The 22,822-nt window shown below is 37.9% G+C and overlaps 1 protein-coding gene across 1 annotated transcript; it reads right to left on the bottom strand.

Moving 5' to 3' along the window:
• Positions 1-1,536: 1,536 nt before the first annotated feature.
• On the bottom strand, positions 1,537-5,476 carry LOC145586292 (uncharacterized). Its single transcript, XM_081643080.1, has 6 exons — positions 5,150-5,476; positions 2,434-2,500; positions 2,221-2,343; positions 2,017-2,100; positions 1,845-1,931; positions 1,537-1,760 (listed from the first exon to the last, which is right to left on the bottom strand). The coding sequence occupies exons 1-6, from the start codon at positions 5,215-5,217 to the stop codon at positions 1,674-1,676; spliced, it is 516 nt and encodes a 171-aa protein (XP_081499206.1). The 5' UTR covers positions 5,218-5,476; the 3' UTR covers positions 1,537-1,673.
• Positions 5,477-22,822: the final 17,346 nt, after the last annotated feature.

The following is a 22,822-nucleotide window of genomic DNA, read 5'->3' as shown; positions in this document are numbered from 1 at the left end:
CCGGTATAAAAAACGCTTACACCGAACCGTTAACAAACTGCAACCCGGCTGCACCGAACCGTTTACTTTCCGAACCATTTACAACCCGAACCGAATTAAAACCGCTCAAGAATAAACCGAAACCGACCCACGAGACACTTAAACCGATTTCAAACCGACCTGATTTAATACCGAACCGATTTCAAACCGAACCGAACCCGAACTGTCAAACCGTTTTGACAGTGCTATATCTATGTATATGATGATGAATTAATGGTTTAAATTCTTTCAAAAAGAAATAATTAATGGTTTACATTATCATTGTTTATTTATTAGCCATCAATTACTGAAGGGAAATTCCTACTCCGTCCTTAATAATATTGACATTTTCTTAAGAAACGTATCTCATGGCAAACTTGTAAATAAAGTTTTTTTTTTTTCTTTTCTCCTAAAGGTTATAGCAAAAAAAAATGATTATTCCTATCAAATTGACACAATCCTTGATGTAAAATTATTAAATTATTATTCCCTCCTCATTCAATAATGCTTTTATTTTTTCTTTAAAAAAAAAAAAATTCTATTATTTTATGCACATAAAATATTAATTATATGCTGCAGTAGCATATTGACAAGTCTTTATGTTTGGATATCAAGTCTTTTACAAAAAAAAAAAAAAAAAACAAAAAAAAAAAATTATTAATTATATGGTTTAAGTTCTAAGCTATTAAACTGCTAGTCATTAATCTATTGCCATTTGCCATATTACATATTTTTGTAATTACCACTCTTCTGTATCCAAAGGAAGAGGATATTTTAGTAATTACAAGGGGTACCACACCCATTTGTCTTGACTTATATAATAAAGTTTTTTTTTTTTTTAAAATTATTTATTTATTTATTTTCTCTCGATGTTTATAGAGTCACAAAGGTGTGATGAGAATCGATCCCAATATCTCCTGAAATCGGAAGGAGAGCTCTAACCACTTGAACTATACCTCACTCTCATATAATAAAAATATTACAAGTTTACGACTAAACTGAGCTTAATTTACTTGACCGAGACGGAGTATACACAATATGAAAGTATAAATGGACATAGGCATAGTGCTCTTAAGTTCAGCAAATATAAGTTCAGTTCAATAACTTTGAAAAGAAATATAATAGAAAATTAGTAAAAATAATTTCAGTTGAGTAAAATTAATTTTAATATTATAAAATTAATTTAAATTCAACAAAATTAATTTCAATTCAGTAAAAATAATTTCAATTCATAAAAGATGAGGTGACGTGAGCGAGGCCTATCAAAGTATCAAGGTAAGCAAAGCAGCATATCATTTGGCACAAAGTAATTCGAAAGCTGATATATCTAGAGATTTTTTAAAATTTTTTTGAATATTATTTAGCATCCAATGGTAAAATTTAGTATTTTTAAAACCAATTTTCCTTTTGTCCCAGTCGGGAACTAATATTCCAAAAAATAAAAAAAATGTCTAATCAGAACCGACTCCCAAAAGCAGACAAAAAGCTCGCTCATATAGACTAAGCGCACAAAATTGGTGGACAATACATTCATTGACCATAAATACGAAATCTTCATCAACAAAATGTCAAAATTTAAACTAAAGTAATGTACAACATACTCGGGTAATTCGTAATTTAACACAAAATGAAAACTGTTTAAGAAGTCCCTTTCATCATAAAGCATCACGAGCAGCAATTCGACACGTAATGGCATCCCCGAGAGAGCCTAATCCCAATTCCAAGCTGGAAATTTTGTAATGCTGGATATTAATCAAACGTGTTAACCAAGGGCATGCTTATAAAGTATAGTATCAAGTGATTAAATCAAGTGTCAAGTATGCTACCTTTAGAATCTGGCTTTGATTTGCTCTTCCTGCTAACTCCTCCAAATCGATCTCCTTTCCCTTGACAATGTCTTGAATGGCTTTTACCTAAATACATTCCAAAATCCATGGTTATATATGCCGGATGTTTCAGAGCCAGCAATGAACAGGAAAATGATAGGTAATGGCTCACCTCATTTGCTGAAGCATCAAAACATGCAGCAAGGATATAGGTACAACTATCAGAAATGCCACACCTTTTTAAAGATTCCGTAATCTGTAAACATGAACATAATATAAACAAAAGCCAGCCAAAACATTGTATTGAAGGCAGCAAAGGGGAAAAGGGGGAAGGGAAGGGGGGCATAGGTGTTAATTAGCAACAAAAGATAATTACATGTTTAGATCCTGAATAATTGTAAACTAGCTCAGAATGAAGTGTTCTTGTCGTGAGAGTCTCCCGTCCTTTAGACAGTAGAGCCTTATAGGCAGCTGCTAGAACAGGGAAGGCATCAGGAATCTGTATCAAAAAAAAAAAAAAAAAAAAAAAAAAAGATAAGGCTAACCTTGCTCAAAACAGAAAATAGAAGCAAAGTTTTAGAGAACTCACAAGAGATGCATTAAGAAAAGCAACTTCTGGCACCAAGTTTCCCGCTTGCATTAAGTCCAAAAGTTCTCTACAAAATTTTATTGAATGTAAAGACTATTTATAAAGGAATAATTGACATTTACTACCGGCGAAAGTACCTCATGTTACATTTGCTACCCGTTTAATTTTTTATTTTATTTTGCTACCACCTAAAATCAAATTATTAAAATTTCATTACCACTTAACGGAATCCGTTAAGTTTATTAAAAAATAAAATAAAATAAATTTTTTTTAAAAAAAGTAACCCAGTCACCCCTCCCCTCAACTGCCACCCCCTTCCCTCCCCCCTACCGGCGGCCGGCGCCCAGAGCTTCGGCCGGCGCGAACCCACCCCTCTTCACCGCTCTCGCTGCCCGACCCCCACCCCAAACCAAAACCACTCCTTTCCCCTTCCCCCACCGGAATCCACCCCCAGCCCCGTTCCCCCCACCGCAATCGACCCCCCTCCCCTTCCATTTTCGGCCTTCCCTAACCCTAAACCACCACCCCAAAACCACCATAAGCCAAACAACAAAACAGGGAACAACCAATTAAAGTTGGCCGTGAAAGGGGGATATTGATCCATTTGTTAGCTGATCAATTTAATAATCAAGAAGTGAGAACAAAAGGATTAAGTAATAGAAATCCCTTCACTATAGTGTAATCTAAGAACCTTATATTCACCTACTTAGGTTAGAAAATTGAAGTCAACCATTCAAGAGAATAATGAAACACAGCTAATCTTGTCCCACAGATAGGAGATTATACAATGCAGATTGAGGTTTTTTTTATTTTTTATTTTTATTTTTATTTAGCATTCTTTAGGATAATAAAAGCAAATTAAGAGGCAACAACAAAAGCAAAGAACATTGACAAAGTGGTGCACGTGCACAACAGTAACACTGATATTTATCTCATTCTTTCTCTAGCAATACTCTTGATCAACCTAAATAATAATAATCACTGCAAATCAATTCAAGACCTAGGGAAATATCTTGAAATGGTAGAGGATGTGGTCTCAACAGGAATTGATTCTAATACGTGCCTTGATAGGGCCTCGGGATATTATTGGTGGTATAACTGCAAAGGTGTAATCCACATATCAAGCATGAAATGTAGAGAATAAAACTGCTCACCATTTCAAAAGCACAATGCGTAGAGGACAACAAGAGAGTGAAACAGCCATCAAGCTAAAAAAATTACCCATGATCACATTTCCAAATCAAGAAATAACAGGCAACAATCTAGTAGAGTGCTTGACTTTGGCAACATAAAATTATCAAATCACAACTAGAAATCTTCTTTTGAACAGGTACACCCTCAAATAATCTATAGGCTCACTCCATTTAATTGTAGCACCATATAGGCAAAGGAACTAAACTCCATTGTTTAGTAAACCATTTATATTTTAACCCCCCAAAACATCTATAGTTTTGCCCAATTGAAATCAAGACCCATAAAACAGAAAAGGCAAAGGTAGTAAAACATCTCATCTTGCAATCTTTACTCAATAAGCTAAAATTCTCCAAAGCAGTGAAGCACATAGTCCTAAGAGGATCAACCACCATAATGAAACCCATCCATTCAAGTAGAAAAATCAAATAAGATACAATTGGATGTACAAGATTTCAGATTGTCCACCTTATATTAGGATCATTGTCTTGTGGGCCTCTCAAAGAGTGTAAAACTGTAAAGTGTGAAATGCATGACCATACTCACATGGATTATGTTTGTCTCGGCAATACTCATGAGCTCGAGAAATAATTTTAAGCTAGATAAGGCTGACGGATAATATTACCTTAGACAATAAGTGATAAAGGAAAGGATATGTACACTCGTCTAAAGGACAAATGGGAAATTGTTTGAAGTACGTCCTTCAAACAATATGAATAACTTTTGAAAGTTATTGGATAGAATACGGAATTCTGTTAATTACTTTAATTGAGTAAAATGTATTTAGCTAGAAATCGCTATTGATTAGTAGTCTAATTTAAGTCAAAAGCTTACAAATTAATTTGTGTGTGACTCTACAGTTAGTTTTATTTAAGTCGTGAGCCTAATCACATTATACTAGCTAAACAATATCGGGTTCTAGCTAAACACATTATCAACTATTATTTAGAGTTATGCTCATTATTTACATGACATACTTCCAACACAACCATATCCAACTCTCCCACACCATCAACCCCCTTTGTTTTTACCTTGATTATAATTTGTATACTTGAACTCTTCATTTCACCTCAGGGTCCTCGACACATTTTGACAAGGGTATTATCACTTTCACACAACCACATGACATTTTTGGGCAAATACCAAGTCTGAGTAACATACTATTATTTGGGCAAATACCATGTTACATACTAGTTGCAACTTTTGGGTAGGGTTTTTTTTTTTTTTTTTTTTTGAGATTACTAATATGTCATAAATTACAAATAAATAAAATAATATGTAATAAATTAAACAAGAACTTCCTCTTTCATCGTTTTCATCACAGAAAGAAAGAAAAAAAAAAAAAAAAAAATCAAGCATCAACATCCGTAATTTAAATCATTACTACTCTAGTAAAATTTCAAGCTCTAATTTTAATTAAACAATCCATTCAAGTGATATTGTACAGTATTACATTTCGAATTAGTGGTTTAGGTTTTATTACACAAACAAATTAAGCAAATATAAATTGAGGGAGTAGAATTACTTTGAATTGGTGACGTCAGCGAAGAGGAAGAGCGAAAGTGTGTGAGCCTCAACATCGAACACCTTCATCTTCGACGCTGAACAGGGCAGGAAGGGCAAGCGGGCAGCCGATAGTGCGAAACTATACCCTAGATTGTGAAATTGATATTTTGTGATTAAAAGGAAAATTCTTACTTGAGAAGCTGCTTCAATGGAGTAGAGAAAGTTAGAAGGCGATTCAATGGAGAACTCAGGTAAGGATTCAATGGAAGGGAGAATGAAAAAGGGAAACGGGGTTCAAGCGTGGAGTGACTTCGTGGAGACTATCAGGGTTGAAACTATGAAAGTAATAGTGATAAAAACAAGGAAGATTTAACATGAGTGATTTGGCCGGTTCTCCAATATTGGACCAACCTTTAAATCTACCCAAATTAAACTGAAAATTTTAATTTTTCTCCCAAAATGGATTGAGGTGACTGGGAACCGGTTAGCGAAGTCCACAGAGCTCGTGTTGACCTTTGGGGAGTTAGTTTCCCTCCCAAACGAATTGAAGCGCCATTACTCTCTTCAACCAACTGTGTCGAATCAGCCATTAATGCTGAAAAAAAGCACCCCTCTCCTCTTCTTCTTTTACCCAAATTTCACTCTCTCTTTCGCTTTCAATCCGTACTCCCCTTTCTTTTTTCTGCGAACTGCTGGTCCCCAATTTTTTTTTTCCTAAATTGGCTCTGCAATTGTACTGGGTTCGTGGAAGCATTGAATTGAAGTTAAAGCAGCTAGGAAAGGCCTTGGTGTCCTCGCTTCATCGATTTATCAATGGTATGTATTCGACAAAACCCTAAATGTGTTTAATTTGTTGATTTGTGCATGATTGTGGGCTAACTTGTCAATTTTGATGAATTTTTTGGATGTAAATTGCACTCATTTGGTTGCGTTTTGTAGTGTTTAGCTGTGCATTGGATTGTTATTGCTATTGTTGTTATATTTGTGTTTTAAAGATGGTAATTTTATGCTTAATGCTAGATGGATGATCCTTTTGGTGTTGTAACTCTTAAGTACTGGTATGGGGGGCGTTTTAAAACTTCTCGTAATGGTACATTAGTGTATGAGGGTGGAATTGGTAGGACTTTTAGTATTGATCCTGATCAGTTATGTTGGTGGTGGTTAGAGGATTTTGCAAAACAGTGTGGGGTTGAAAATGTAGAGTCTTTGCTGTATTTGGAACCAGGGGAGCCATTAGAGAGTGGGTTGAGGAAGGTTTATTCTGACAATGAAGTGAATAGGATGAGGGAGATGCTGTTGAAGTTTAGGTGTGTGGAGATATATGTACATAAAGGGGTTGAATTACCTAAGTTAAATCCTATTCCAACACAAGTACAAAAAAAACAAGCAGAACCTTTGACCCATGACATTGCAAAGCATAAACTACCAATAAAGAGGGCCCCACAATTACCTTTAATGATAAAAGATGCTCCCTCACAGAAAGATGGTCTCACATCAATTGTTTTGTGTCCTTCCACAAATACAGATACAACCACCCAACCTATTTTTGTTTTCCTAAAAAACAAAGGCAAAGCAAAACAAAACACTCTTCCTTTAGCTTCCTTCTACTAGCCTGCCCCTCTTCTTATTGATAACTCCCCCTTTCCAGATCTGTCCTCAAACAACTCACTCCTAAATGATGATGATGCTTGGGTTGATAATAGACCAGAAAGTCCTTTGGATTGGGGGGAGATTCTAGGGTTCAATGATGATTTGAGTGGAGATGAGAAAGATCCCATTTATGATCCAGCTATTGATAAAGGGAAAAATATTGTGAGTTTGTCAAAAGGTGAAGGGAATGAATCTGATGGTAGCTTTGATTTGGATGATGATGAAGAGCAAAATGGTGAGTTGTTAACTGATGGTATTGATGGTTATGACTCTGAGGTGGATGAGGAGGCTTTGACAGCAAGGGAGAGAGTGAGAACTTGTACTGCCAAGTTACAGCAAATTGCAAATCAGCTACAGAAAGAGGCTGCTGAGGGTAAACTAGGTTGTGAGGCTGATAGGGAGGGTTGGAAAGAACATGAAGTAGTTGCAGAGGGTTATGGTAGTGAGTATGATAAGAGTGAATATGATTTAATAACCCCACCAAACAATGGAGATGAGGAAGAAACTAGAGAGCAAAGGAGGAAAAGGGCTGGGAATTCAGTGAGTGCAGACACTAATTTCAGTGTTTTCACTTGGAAGGTGGGGCAAAGGTTTTCATCTAGGGAGGCTTTTAGAGATGTTGTATCTAAGTATGCTATTTTACAAGGAAGGTATTTGACTTATGAGATAAGCAACATCAAAGTAAATTAAAGATTAGGTGTGAAGTGTGTGGAGGGTTGTGCTTTCTATTTGTATGGTGCTTGGGATAGTAGGAGGGCAACCTTTGTTGTGAAATCCCTTGTTGAAACTATCAGAAGGGCCTTTAAGGTAGTTGTTCAGAGAGGATTTGCATACAAGGTCAAGTATGCAGCTCATAGAATGCTTCATGGGTCAATGCATGATCATTATGCAAAGGTTGGAGGTTACATAGCAGCTTTGAAGGGTAGCAGCCCTGTAGCTGTGTTGAGTTGGTGACAGTAGCAAAACTCAACAAGCAGCCTGCACCACCCATATTTCAGAGGTTGTTTACTTGTTTTGAAGGTCTGAAAAAGGGTTGGGTAGATGGCTGTAGGAAGGTGATTTGTGTGGATGGGTGTTTTTTGAAAACCTTTTTAGGAGGGCAATTGCTCTCAGCTGTTGGTAGGGATGTGTAGGGAATAATTTCAAGCCTTTAAATCCCACTAGCTCGAACCCCACTGTGATCATACACTAAAGTACGGTGGCGTCCAAAAGGGAAGAAGATAGAGCAAAAGAGTCGCCAACAAGTTTTTAAGGAACTTGTAAACCGTTCATAGGATGAAGGTTACACCCCTTAATGATCCAAGAGATTGTCAATTCCATAAGGCCATGAACCAAATAAGGGTTCGGGGATGAAGGTACAAATCCAACCTAAAAGAGAAATGGTCACTTATTCGTTTTGCTAACCGTCTTCTCTTGAACCTGCCCTAATAATAGGCCTCTACTTTATTCTGATCGTATTCATGTGCGCTTTCTGATTAACATGCAATCAATAGGATTAACCCTAAACCTGTTTAATCTATGTTGGTTGAATATTAATGCACAAATAAACTATTATTGGTGATCACTTGAATTATAATCAAATTAACCCTAACAAGATTATTAATTATCTTATTAAGCGTGATTACAAATACAAAATTCCCTTTAAACATGCATAAAAGGTGATCAAGCAATAAAAATAAATAATCAAGCAACATAATCAATAAATAATCAATATCATGAATAAACGTGAATTATAATAATTATAATAATCATCATGAAAATAATAATAATAATAATCATCATCATAAATCATAATCATAATCAAAATCATGCTCATATTAATATTAAAGCACAATGAACATAGCAAGATCCTAGGCATGATACTAACAAGATTAATAACAAACCCTAGCATGTCACTAAGCATTAAAAATCAAATCTTTAGCCCTAACATGATACTAACAATCATAAATATTAGGAAGAACATAGGAAGCATCGCAACAATTATATTTAATATTAAAATTAACCTAGACATGATACTAGGAATATCATAATAACAATCTAAACATGATATCTACATCATAATATAAATAAATCAATAAAGTACTTACTTTGATGCTTCGTACCTCTTTCTAATAACAAAATACACACGTTAGTAACTTCAAGGAAAATAATAAACAAAGCAATTAAATTAAATAATTGAAAGAGAGATTTGGGACCAAACCCTCAGAAATTAAACCTTTCACGTCTAGGGCGAAGGCAACTTCGAATATGGCTAGGTGTTTCTAGATCTTGCGAATGCGGAATTTTGTATGAAAAAGTAAGAAAGAAAGAATGCTAAAGAATTAATGTTTGTTGAGAGCTTGCGAATGAAAGACGATGAATGATGATTGTAGATCATGAATTGTAGATGAATGAAAACGGAGTTTTTGATACGATATTTATAGAGAAAATCAGCCAAAAAAGATAATTTAACAAAACAGAGTCTGACGCACGCAAAACAAGGTTGGCGCCAACCCTGGCTAGCTGGCGCCAGCCGCCAATGGCTAGCGCCAGGCGCCAAGCCTGGTTCCAGGCGCCAAGGCCTAGGGTTGGACGCCAAACTGGATTTCAACGCGTTTTCGAAAATCTGATAAATTTACCGTACTGGAAGATAAAATAATATAATTTCTTCGAAAATGCTATTTGATTTTGATTAAAACTCTGAAAAGTCAACAAAGTCAACTTATCAATGCTAATTGAATTAAGAATGAAAAGAACCTTCTAGAAGATTCTAGAAGATCAAAACCATTCCTAATTGCATTAGGAATGATAAATCATATTAGGCCCTCCCCTAGATCATTGGGCCGTACATAAAGCTCAAACCGGGCCTAGTTTAGTAAATTGGCCATAATTTCCTCAATATTCATCGGAATTGGGCTTATAATATATCATTGGAAAGGTCTTTGCAAGCCCCATCCAACTACACTACTATTGGACCCATATCATGGACCAACCAAACTGGATTGGCTGTTTTCTTAAAATAAAGTTTTCAAAAAACAAAGAGAAGAGAAAAGAAATAAAAACTATCCGCAACGCTAGACTTTCCACACTTTCACTTCATTCGATTATGATTCGACGTGAAAGGTACTCATCACTGGATTTGGTTTTGGGGAGACACAAATGGGTGTCTACAGAAGCCCCCACTTTGACTGAGTTTGGAGAAACGCAAGTTTCGAAAACAAAAGTCAAAGTATCGATAGGGACGGAGAATGATTCAGAACGTTCTGGGATCCTAAATCACTCTTGTAACACCGATATATGCAAAAGCAACATTAGTTAAATTGATAAAAGAGTCAAGAAACGCGTATCTTGCACCGTCGAGCACACGTCTCTGAAAGTAACCGATTGTTGCCGCTTCGCTGTTTTGATGACCTCCCGCAAGCTAGAGAATGCCATCCCGCTTAAAAACCGCTACGCCCGTAACTGCTTGCAAATTAGAATATTGCTTCGCCTGAAACTATCCTCTCCGTAATGATAATATTCCACATCCTAGGGAACACCATCGATGATTATTTCTCTTGAAATAATCCTCATCCGCATTATGATCATCTTCCATGCCTAAGGAATATGATCGAAGACAACTTCGCCCGAAATTACCTTCAGTTGTTTGTGACAACTCTCCACAATCTAGGGAATGCCACCTTGCTGCTTTGACGTTCTGAACAAAGAGCTTCTTTTTCCCGCTGTGATAGTCTTCGAAAAGATCACTGCTTTTTAGTATTTGCTATGCCAGTACGTCGGCGCTTTGCTGCTTGTGAACCAGTATGTCGACAATCCTCTTGTATTTGGGAATAGTTGCCAACACAACTCTTGCATGATGTATGACAATCCGATTTAAGGAAAGTTGTCAATGCCACGTAACAATCCATCCTTGGAAATGTTGCCACGATGAAGCGACAATCCGTATCTCAGAAAATTTGCCAAAATCCAATTTTTGAAAAAGTTGCCAATGCTTCGTAACAATCTTTCATAAGAACTTTGCTACGATCGACAATCCACATCTTGGAATATAACTCTTGAAAGCAATCCACCTTGGAAATTTGCCAACGCTGTGCGACAATCCTTTTGGGAAAATATTGCCACTATTGACAATCCGCGTCTTGGAACATTTGCAAAAAAGAGTCGACCGACAATCTACTTCGGGAAAATTTGCCACTTACTGAAATGAATAACAATCCATGTTGAGGAACTTTTGCCGATATTTATGATGAATGGAAACCTACAACAATCCTTTGGGAAATTTTGCTATAAGGAACTGGGTGTATGACAATCCAATTTCGGAAAACTTGCCAGCGATGACAATCCGAACTTGGAAAAAATTGCCAAACAAAGAAGGAGCACGACAATCCACGCTTGGAAACTTTGCCAGAGATGACAATCCAATCTTGGAAAAATTTTCGTTTGAAGAAGATACACGACAATCCATTTTTGGAAATATTGTCAGTTGGGGATGACAATCCAATTTTTGGAAAACTTTGTCGTTTAATAAGAATGCGCGACAATCCATATTTGGAAATATTGTCGTTTAAGTGCTTGCTTTTGAACCGATTGTAATGAGCCAGTGTTTTAGGCGCTTAAGCTAAGTGAGACGATTTTTTGTCAGGTCAATCACTTACTACGATTGTAATCGAGCCGACTACTAATCATGTCAAATTGCTTATAGGGGCTAACTGGCGTACCAAGGAACCCGAAATTGCTGCATGAGGTCGAAATCAACTTTCTGGGAGGCTTCGAGCTCTGTCGTTGCTGAGATATCTCTGGCGCCGAATGCTGTGATAGGGTCTTCCCTGTTCTGCTGCACCTGTATTTATTTTTTACTATAAAACTTTGCCAATTTCTTTAATTATCTTAGGGTTGACCTAATGTTTAGCATTGCTTGACTCATCGATTTCACACGACTCAAGGCATAAACTTAACTCGCTGTGATTGACTCGAGGTTGACTCGACTCAAAGTGTTTGACACATGTATTAGACTCAAATCAAAGTGATATGACACGACATGACTCAGTGTGTACATGACTTGTGTGTGCATTGTAATGTGATCGTGCGACTCGAAAATGCAGAAAAGCAAAATTTTTCCGTCATTTTTGTGGAGGGTACCGACTTTCTCCCGAAAAAGACAGACGCGAAAAAAGAATCGAAGTTTTCGAATGCATGTTGAATAAGCTTAGTCAAATGTTGTTTGATACTATCTCTCAAGGTGCAAGGATTAATCCATCCTAGGCTATCTCAATGGTTGACTCAATGATGAAAGCATTTGGGTAACTTAGGCACGGAGGCTAAGCACTTCATACTTCGTGATGCAATGACAATTATGAGTGATTTTGACGAAGCATGCTTCAGCGTTAAGATTTCATGACAAAGGGTTCCTAAGGGAAATATATTTGGTCATGTATGCGTGATGTGTGTGATAGTGACACTAAATCTAGGCCACAAGAGCTAAGTGTGTGGAAAAATATATTATTGAAAAGAGTCAAATAGTGGTGACTCTTAGGCTAGGTAAGCTAATGATGTAGGGATCAAGCCCCCAAGTCTAGCTCTAAATGAATAGGGATGAGCATTGGAGATCCCTTGATATGATCATGGTGTAAGTGTGTGAATGTGAATATGAATGCATTTTTATTACGGCCGCACCTCGATGTGAGGTTGCCTACGTATCCGTTAGGAATCAGGCCGAACGTAGCTCTAGCCGAACCTCGCACAAGTGTGTATACCTTAAAAAGGTCTTTTTAAGGTTGTAACGTGGTTAGGCTAAAGGTTATAGAAGAAGGGGATAAAGGCTCAAGACCCTAGACAAGCCCCCAAGGTGTGCAACCTCGCTTCTGAATCTTTGTATTTTTATGCTTGAGTTTCTACTCTTTTTTAGCTCTCTTTTTTGCTTTAGCATTTATTTTATTTTAATAAGTGTGGGCAATCCCGATCATGCGGCCTATCACTCACTTGGCATTCATGTTTCTCAGGAACGGTACCGAGCACTCGATAAGAGACGCAATCTGAGACGTGTTCTTATTGAAGATATTTTCACATCAAAGACATTGGAACACTTACCCTTTTGTACACTTTTATTTATTTTTTTGCTATTTTTGCTATCTTTTGAATTACTCAAGCCTTCTTAAAATTGCATAAGTTACACACCATCCCATCCCAAGGTTAGGTAGATGTAGGTTGAAAAAAGAAAGGTCTATCGTTAGACGAAGCTCAAAGTGGTTTATGAAGAAAGGATTGTACAATTGAAGGGCGAAAGGAGATATGATGTGGCTACAAGGGGTGCCTCAAATCATTAGTATACCTTGTGCTTAATTCGACATGGATTTTTTTTTTTTTTTTTTTATGCAATAAAATGAAATGATCACATATGAGGAAATAAATGCTCATTTTATTAAAAGAAAATAAATAACGATCCTACAAAATAAATCTAAGGAGAATAAAAAGGGTGCCTATGCTAGACTTATTTGGGGAAAGGGTAAATAAAAAAAGAAATAGAAAAAAGAGGTCGCGAAATCTTATCGTTGCAGCTCGCCTCTTGTCTTGTTTTGTTCGCTTCATCATCACCCAGTCTTCTCGCTAGCTAGAGGCAATGGGATCTTGTTTGCTTCTATGAGATCTTGAATGAGATTTTGAAACCTGTAGCATTCATCAGTGGTATGACCGTTCCCTCGATGGTACTTGCAATAGGAGTTTGGATTCCATCTCGAAGATCGATTTTCTGGTGTTGGATCCTCGGTAGGGCCAATAGGTTTGATTAATCCTCGATCATAGAGACGATCGAAAGCAGCATCGTAGGTCATTCCAATGGGTGTGAACTCTCGCCTGGGTTTCCTTTTAGATCCTTGATTATCTATGGCTAAGACACCATTATGGTCAAAGGTACTAACATTATTACTAGAGTGGGCGTTTTCGGAAGAAGAAGGATTGTCGTTCTTCTTTCCTTTCCAGCCACCGTGGTTACTATTGTTAGTAGCTTTTTTCTTTGCGAGGTCGTCTTCGATTTCAATTCCGATGTCATAAACGGCCTTGAAAGTATTCAAGTTGTGTTGATATTTTAAGTGCTTTGAATACTTTTCTTGGAGATCCTTGATAAACATCCTCACAGATTCCTTTTCGGTGGGGACCTCAATCATCTTAGCGGAAGTTTCCCTCCATTTATTAAAGAAAGAAGTAAAGCCTTCATTCTCTTTTTGTCTTAGCATCTCAAGTTGTCTATGGTCGGTTTCAACTTGGATATTGCACTTGTACCTACCGACGAAAGCGTTTACTATCGATTCCCAGGTAGAGGTTTTCTCCTTGTCAAGGGAGAAGAACCATTGTTGGCAAACGGTTTCAAGAGATAGTGGGAACAGAGAGGGGAAAACCTTCTTATCGATACCCTTAATGCTCATTATAGTCTCAAAAGCTCTTAGATGGAAGTAAGGGTTATCTGTTGCCTTGAATTTTGGGATGTCAGTGGCGTTGAACTTATGCGGAAGAAGTTCCTTGTCCAGCGAGACCTCTTGTGAACTCATGCCCTGAAATTTATAGTCACTAGATAGCTTGCTTAGACTCTCTTGCATGAGATCCATCTGTTGTTGCTTCACGGGATCATCGACCTTAAGTGTGAGAAGCTTCAGTGTTTCAGTCACAGTAGCCAGTTGGTTCTTAAGATCATTGACTTCTTCTTGAGTTGCCATTATCTTCTTAGCCTTCCTCTTTTGACGAATCGGTTTATCAAAAAGCTAGACCTGAATAAAGAGGTTGTCCTTGATTAATCGCCCTTCTCTTCTCGACCAAGTACTGTGGAAAAGGAAATTGGGGATATTTATTGTTAATTATTTGACTCAAACTTTATTCAACATGCAATGGATGGAGGAAGTGAAGAAAAATTGGAATAGAATGTGAAAGAAGATTTAGATGGAGGGATATGAAGAATTAGGAATAGAATGTACCCCCCAACTCAAATGACGGAAAAGACCGACTCATGCATGAACCTAAGACATGGTCAAGGTGACATATACTCAAAGTGTGTGCTAAGACTAGTGAGTGTAGATGGTGCGTTAAGACTCGTGTCATGACCATGTGGCTAGACTATGTGACCAAGACTCGATTAATAACTCGACAAGGTGTTATTGACAGCGGAAATTAACCGAATTAATTAGCAAACTGGTTAATTAGACCTTAGGTGATGACTCGACTAATAATCCGAACTGTCGGCCAAGAGACAGGACTGGCGTCACACTGTGGAGCTTGGCGCCAGACAACATTGCTGTCGTCAGGCGCTACACTCCATAGTGTGGCGCTACAGCTCAGACCTTGGCGCCAATAGTGGAGCTTCGGTCCGGGACTGTTTTCGGTGTTATTTGTCAACTGGGGTATGCCTAAAGTTGTAATAGGTCAATTCCGATTGAAAAATTAGATTTTATTGACTCAAATTAATTAATTAATTAATTAATTAGGCAAAGTTCTTTAAGTCATTAATTTATTTATTCTCAACACAAATCAACAAACGGTTAAGAGAAACATAGAATATATATGAACAACAAATAATGCACAATTAGTCAAGTAGGCACAATATGATGCAATGAGTTTGCAACCTAACCATGGCTCTAGTTCTCTAAAGTTCGGGATATGGTTTAGTCAATAGAGGGTCCATGGTTAATTGTCGGATGCACCGCGCGGAAGCCTAACCGTGAAGGGTTGGCGCGAGTGGATGGGACACCGCAAGCTTTAGAAAAAACTCGCTTCCATGGTTTAGTGAATTTCAACATCTCAGATGTACCCTTTGTTGCACGGAGCGTTCAATTGGGTAGATGGAACATGAATTCCCAGAGGGTTATGTCCATATGTAGAACACATATGGGTTTCAGAAAAGTGAGAAAAAATTCAATCAGGAAGTAGGATCGAGCAAACAATACGAAAAACCGGTCGAAATTAGAACGCATATTTCTGGCTCGGTATTGGGGGAAATTGGCGCCAACAAACAGAGCCTGGCGCCAGATTTTAACTGTAGCGCCTGGCGCCAATGCTGGCGTCTGGCGCTACGGCTAAAAGTCTGGCGCCAAGCTCTGGCCCCTGACGCTACTTCCCACATGCCTCAGCAGCTTTCTGTGCTCGATAAAATCTTCCAGTTTCGCGCGATGTTATTTCAGTCCTAGTTGTGAAAGACATTCCTCAAATTTCCTACGTGTAAAATCCTATGTTTTTAACTCATTACGGATGGTCTTTCCAATGAGATCTTTTTTATGCATATGACAATAATGTTAATCAAAATTACGCACATGAAATACTTAGAACTTTTCGAGTCTCATCCACTCATTCTAAATCATTGCCGAAACAAATTCAGGAATTAAAATAGAAATCCTCCCCAGTGGAGTCGCCAAAAACTGTAAGGAAATAATTTCAAGCCTTTAAATCCCACTAGCTCGAACCCCACTATGATCATACACTAAAGTACGGTGGCGTCCAAAAGGGAAGAAGATAGAGCAAAAGAGTGGCCAACAAGTTTTTAAGGAACTTGTAAACCGTTCATAGGATGAAGGTTACACCCCTTAACGATCCAAGAGATCGTCAACTCCATAAGGTTATGAACCAAATAAGGGTTCGGGGATGAAGGTACAAATCCAACCTAAAAGAGATTGAACCTGCCCTAATAATAGGCCTCTACTTTATTCTGATCGTATTCATGTGCGCTTTCTGATTAACATGCAATCAATAGGATTAACCCTAAACCTGTTTAATCTATGTTGGTTGAATATTAATTCACAAATAAACTATTATTGGTGATCACTTGAATTATAATCAAATTAACCCTAACAAGATTATTAATTATCTTATTAAGCGTGATTACAAATACAAAATTCCCTTTAAACATGCATAAAAGGTGATCAAGCAATAAAAATAAATAATCAAGCAACATAATCAATAAATAATCAATATCATGAATAAACGTGAATTATAATAATTATAATAATCATCATGAAAATAATAATAATAATAATCATCATCATAAATCATAATCATAATCAAAATCATGCTCATATTAATATTAAAGCACAATGAACATAGCAAGATCCTAGGCATGATACTAACAAGATTAATAACAAACCCTAGCATGTCACTAAGCATTAAAAATCAAATCTTTAGCCCTAACATGATACTAACAATCATAAATATTAGGAAGAACATAGGAAGCATCGCAACAATTATATTTAATATTAAAATTAACCTAGACATGATACTAGGAATATCATAATAACAATCTAAACATGATATCTACATCATAATATAAATAAATCAATAAAGTACTTACTTTGATGCTTCGTACCTCTTTCTAATAACAAAATACACACGTTAGTAACTTCAAGGAAAATAATAAACAAAGCAATTAAATTAAATAATTGAAAGAGAGATTTGGGACCAAACCCTCAGAAATTAAACCTTTCACGTCTAGGGCGAAGGCAACTTCGAATATGGCTAGGTGTTTCTAGATCTTGCGAATGCGGAATTTTGTATGAAAAAGTAAGAAAGAAAGAATGCTAAAGAATTAATGTTTGTTGAGAGCTTGCGAATGAAAGACGATGAATGATGATTGTAGATCATGAATTGTAGATGAATGAAAACGGAGTTTTTGATACGATATTTATAGAGAAAATCAGCCAAAAAAGATAATTTAACAAAACAGAGTCTGACGCACGCAAAACAAGGTTGGCGCCAACCCTGGCTAGCGCCAGGCGCCAATGGCTAGCGCCTGGCGCCAAGCCTGGTTCCAGGCGCCAAAGCCTGGGGTTGGACGCCAAACTGGATTTCAACGCGTTTTCGAAAATCTGATAAATTTACCGTACTGGAAGATAAAATAATATAATTTCTTCGAAAATGCTATTTGATTTTGATTAAAACTCTGAAAAGTCAACAAAGTCAACTTATCAATGCTAATTGAATTAGGAATGAAAAGAACCTTCTAGAAGATTCTAGAAGACCAAAACCATTCCTAATTGCATTAGGAATGATAAATCATATTAGGCCCTCCCCTAGATCATTGGGCCGTACATAAAGCTCAAACCGGGCCCAGTTTAGTAAATTGGCCATAATTTCCTCAATATTCATCGGAATTGGGCTTATAATATATCATTGGAAAGGTCTTTGCAAGCCCCATCCAACTACACTACTATTGGACCCATATCATGGACCATCCAAACTGGATTGGCTGTTTTCTTAAAATAAAGTTTTCCAAAAACAGAGAGAAGAGAAAAGAAATAAAAACTATCCGCAACGCTAGACTTTCCACACTTTCACTTCATTCGATTATGATTCGACGTGAAAGGTACTCATCACTGGGTTTGGTTTTGGGGAGACACAAATGGGTGTCTACAGGATGGGAATGAGCAAATGTACCCTATAGCTTGGGCAGTTGTAGAAGGGGAGAACAACTCATCACGGGAATGGTTTTTTGAGCAGCTGAAGAATAATTTTGGCCTAGGGGATGGTGATGGTGTTTGCATCATATCTGATGAACATATGGTGAGATTTTTTTTTTTTTTTTTTTTGATGAATTCTATTATTGACATGGATGTGATAATGTATGATGTTGATTTCATTGTGATTGTTTGATGTGTACTAGGCAATTTTAAATGCTGTGAAAAATGTTCTCCTGAGGCATAACATAAGCATTGTGCTAGGCATATATATGCTCAGTAGCACAAGTCCTATAAAGGGGATGAACTGAAGCTGATGTTCTGAAAAATAGCCAAGTCATACAACATGGCAGATTACAATGAAAACCTTGAATCACTTAGGAAGCTGGACCTTGATGTAGCAAATGCTTTTACATCATACAATCCAAAATTGTTTTGCAGATCCTGTTTTGGGTGTTTTTGTCCCTCGGGAGAGTTACGTCACGAAGTCTGGTCCGGCTGAGTTGTACCTGCAAAACAACGGAGACTCCGGGTGGTTGGAGCTCCGCCTCCGACGATCAAGTTAGTAACTTGAAAGGGAATAAAGATTGCGGAATTTTAGGTGGGGATCTGCTTAGATTCCAAGCTCAGGTCTTTCTCTGATGAGAGAGAATGTGTATGTAATAAATGATTGAATGTGTCCCCAAAATGGGGAAATATCTCCCTACTTATAGGGTCGTTGGAGAATGTGCCCCCATCTAGGTCACTTGACCTAGATTTTAGTGGGTTGCGGGCGCTTCTTGGGATTTGGGCCCTTGAAGGCCGCCATTTCAGAGATTTATCCAAGGGGGCCATGTGTCAAGGGGATATTAAGTCTCATGGGCCATCCTAAACTCGACACGTGGCCTCCTCTCATTGGTCCACGTGTCTAGGGTATTTTTACCCTAAACATTTGCCCCTCACAGGGCTCACGTGCGTATCACGTGGGGCCTGTGAAACGTGTCCACCTATCAGAGGTGAACAATAACGGATAGTAAAATTTAAATTTCAAACAAGAATTTTCTCCCCGTTTTCACCTTCTATAAATAGAAGTTTACCCCCCCTTTTTCTCTCACCTTATTTTCATTTGACTTTTTTAGAGAGAGAAAGAGAGAGCTTTTTGAGAGAAATTCTATGCCTCCGTCAGCGTCAGAGTATTTTCGAGGTTCCGTGTGCTAGCAGTTCAACACCCGGTTCACCGGCTGTAGCGGTTTTCAGATTATTCAGAGTTAAAGTAAGGTAACCGCCTGTACCATTTTAGCTTTTCTTTTTTTCCAACTTGTATACATTCTTTCTCCGCCTGAATACATAGTTTTAGAAAATATAAATGAGTTTTCAATCCACACACTCGGCACTGCCTAGGACACTCAGCCGGTCCCCCGGGACGGCTGAGTCTAGAATAGGGGGTGCCTTTTCTGGACTGTCAGAACCGATGTGCTCATCTCCGAATTCCTCCCTCTCTGTGTCTGTGCAGGACACAATGGCCAGAACAAAACAGACGGCCAGAAGGTCTAGGAGCCGGTGCACTATATCAGTGACAGCCGATGAGGTTGTTTCAGACGGGGAATAGAGGGATTTGGAGGAGAGTAGGTCTGACGAAGAGGCTCCCTCTACTTCCGGGAGCTCGGGGGTATGAGAGGTAGGCGGCGAGGAAGCCGCCTCCTCTAATGAAGCCGGCGATGTTGAGGCCGGTGAAGGGTCAAGGGCCGAATCTTCCGGCTCTGACCAAGATAATTTTGCGGCTGCCTATCAGCAGCCGCCTAAGGTCGTCGACAACCCCAACTCCAAACGGACTAGGATGCTGTCGAATAACATTTCCCTATTAAAGAGCGGCTTTAGGGCTTTTAAAGAGAAACACCCCTTTGGAAGGGGCTGGGACATCATCGTTCCGCCGGCTGACGCAGTGTTGGCCTGGAGCGATGATATTGATAATTCAGACCATTACTTTGTCTGCTACGAGGCGGTCATCAAAGCCGGCCTCCGGTTCCCCCTTCACCCCGGGATTAGGAAAATCCTGAAGACGTACGATTTAGGAGTTTGGCAGCTGTAGGGAATATTTTCAAGCGTTAAACCCCTAGCTTGAAACCCACTATGATCATACACTAAAGTACGGTGGCGTCCAAAGGAAAAGAAGATAGAGCAAAAGAGTCACCAACAAGTTTTTTTAGGAACTTGTAAACCGTTCACGAGGTGAAGGTTACACCCCTTAACGATCCAAGAGATCGTCAACTCCACAAGGTCTAGAACCAAATAAGGGTTCGGGGGATGAAGGTACAAATTCAACCTAAAAGAGATTGAACCTGCCCTAATAATAGGCCTCTACTTTATTCTGATCGTATTCATGTGCGCTTTCTGACTAACATGCAATCAATAGGATTAACCCTAAACCTGTTTATCTATGTTGGTTGAATTTAATGCACAAATAAACTATTATTGGCGATCACTTGAATTATAATCACATTAACCCTAAACAAGATTATCAATTATCTTATTAAGCGTGATTACAAGTACCAAATTCCCTTTAAACATGCGTAAAAGGTGTGATCAAGCAATAACAATAAATATCAAGCAACATAAATAATAAATAAAATAAATAAAATTATAATCATAAAAATAAATTATAATTGAAATAATCATGATAATAATCATCAATAAAATAATCATCATATTAATAATAATTAAAATAATTATCATTAATAAAATAATCACCATCAAAATAATAATATTCATAATCATCATAAATTTTAACAATTATAATCATAATCATGTTCATGTTAATATTAAAGCATAATAATAGCAAGATCCTAGGCATGATACTAACAAGATTAATAACAAACCCTAGCATGTCACTAAGCAATAAAAATTAAATCTTTAACCCTAACATGATACTAACAATCATAAATATTAGGAAGAACATAGGAAGCCTCGTAACAATCATATTTAATATTAAAATTACCCTAGACATGATACTAGGAATATCATAACAATATAAACATGATTTCTACATCATAATATCAATAAAAACAATTAAAGTACTTACTTTGATGCTTCGTACCTCTTTCTAATAACAAAATACACACGTTAGTAACTTCAATGAAAATAATAAACAAACAATTAAGTTAAATAATGGAAATAGAGATTTGGGAACAAACCCTCAGAAATTAAACCTTTCACGTCTAGGGCGAAGACAACTTCGAATATGGCTAGGTGTTTCTAGATCTTGCGAATGCGGAATTTTGTATGTAAAAGACTAGTTTAGAAAAAGAGAAAGAGAGAGATGAATGATTAAGGAAATCTCGATGAGAATTAGTGAATGATTAAGGAGAATGAGAGAGAATTGAAAACTGATTGTAGGTGAATGAAAACGGAGTTTTTACGTCGTTATTTATAGAGAAAATCAGCCAAAAAGATAAAATTAACAAAAATGAGTATTGGCGCACAAAAAACAGAGCTGGCGCCAGCACCAACTTATTGGCGCCAAGAGGCGCCAGGCTTGGTTCCAGGCGCCAATGGCTGGCGTTGGGCGCTAGACCTGTTTTTGACGCGTTTTCTAAAATCAGATATATTTTGTCGTACAGGAGGATAAAATCGTATATTTTCCTCAAAAATGCTCTTTGATTTTAATTAAAACTCTGAAAAGTCAACAAAAGTCAATTTATCAATGCTAGTTGAATTAGGAATGAAAAGAACCTTCTAGAAGAATCTAGAAGACTAAAACCATTCCTAATTGCATTAGGAATGATAAATCATATTAGGCCCTCCCTAAGATCATTGGGCCGCATGTAAGGCTCAAACCGGGCCCAGTTTAGTAAATTGGCTATAATTTCCTCAATATTCATCGGAATTGGGTTTATAATATATCGTTGGAAAGCTCTGGTCAAGCCCCATCCAACTACACTACTAGTGGACCCATATCATGGACCAACCAAACTTGATTGGCTGTTTTCTTAAAATAAGTTTTCAAAAACAGAGAGAAGAGAAAATAAATTAAAACTATTCGCAACACTAGACTTTCCACACTTTCGCTTCATTCGATTATGATTCGACGAGAAAGGTACTCATCACCGGGTTTGGTTTTGGGGTGACACAAATGGGTGTCTACAACAGCTCATCCCCCAACTCGTGGGTGAACATTCTAAGTTACATCGCCGCCTGCGAGCTCCAGAATATAAATTCAAGCTTCTTCGCCTTCGCTCACATGCATTATTTGAGCAAGGCTCAGGCGGCCATGGTGTCGGCCTTTTCCTTTCTCACCCAGTCGGATTGGCAAATCAACCCTTCCGACTAGGTAAACTATTCCACCCCCAAAACCAACCAAGGGGTGGGTAACCGGATGCATGCTGCTGACATTGTATTTCAGCTTTTGCAGGCACCGAAGGCTGATGATGTCTGATGAGCTGTCGGTGTCAATAAGGATCCGTCCAACCAGCTGGTTGGCAACCTTACATTCAATGACGAACGGGTCATCATGCGGACGGCGGACGTTGCCCCTGTCCTTCTCAGTGATTAGGATGTCTAGGAAGGAGGAGCTAGCAGATGTATGCTCATCATCATCTTTGTCCATCTTTCGAAGATGGCTCTTGGTGCCCTGGATGGTAGGGCCACCGCATGAGAACCCGCTT

This window comes from Chenopodium album, chromosome 2 (genome assembly GCF_948465745.1).
Source record: "Chenopodium album chromosome 2, dcCheAlbu1.1, whole genome shotgun sequence".
Taxonomy (NCBI): domain Eukaryota; kingdom Viridiplantae; phylum Streptophyta; class Magnoliopsida; order Caryophyllales; family Amaranthaceae; genus Chenopodium; species Chenopodium album.
The sequence above is the reverse complement of the archived record's forward strand: the minus strand, read 5'-3'. Positions and strand labels throughout refer to the sequence as shown.

Excerpts from the sequence above, each read along its gene's own strand:
- LOC145586292 (XM_081643080.1), bottom strand. The coding sequence starts at position 5,217 with ATGAAGGTGTTCGATGTTGAGGCTCACACACTTTCGCTCTTCCTCTTC. Across the intron at positions 2,501-5,149 it reads GCTGACGTCACCAATTCAAA|AGAACTTTTGGACTTAATGC; the intron begins GTAATTCTACTC and ends AAAATTTTGTAG. Across the intron at positions 2,344-2,433 it reads CTTTTCTTAATGCATCTCTT|ATTCCTGATGCCTTCCCTGT; the intron begins GTGAGTTCTCTA and ends TTTTTGATACAG.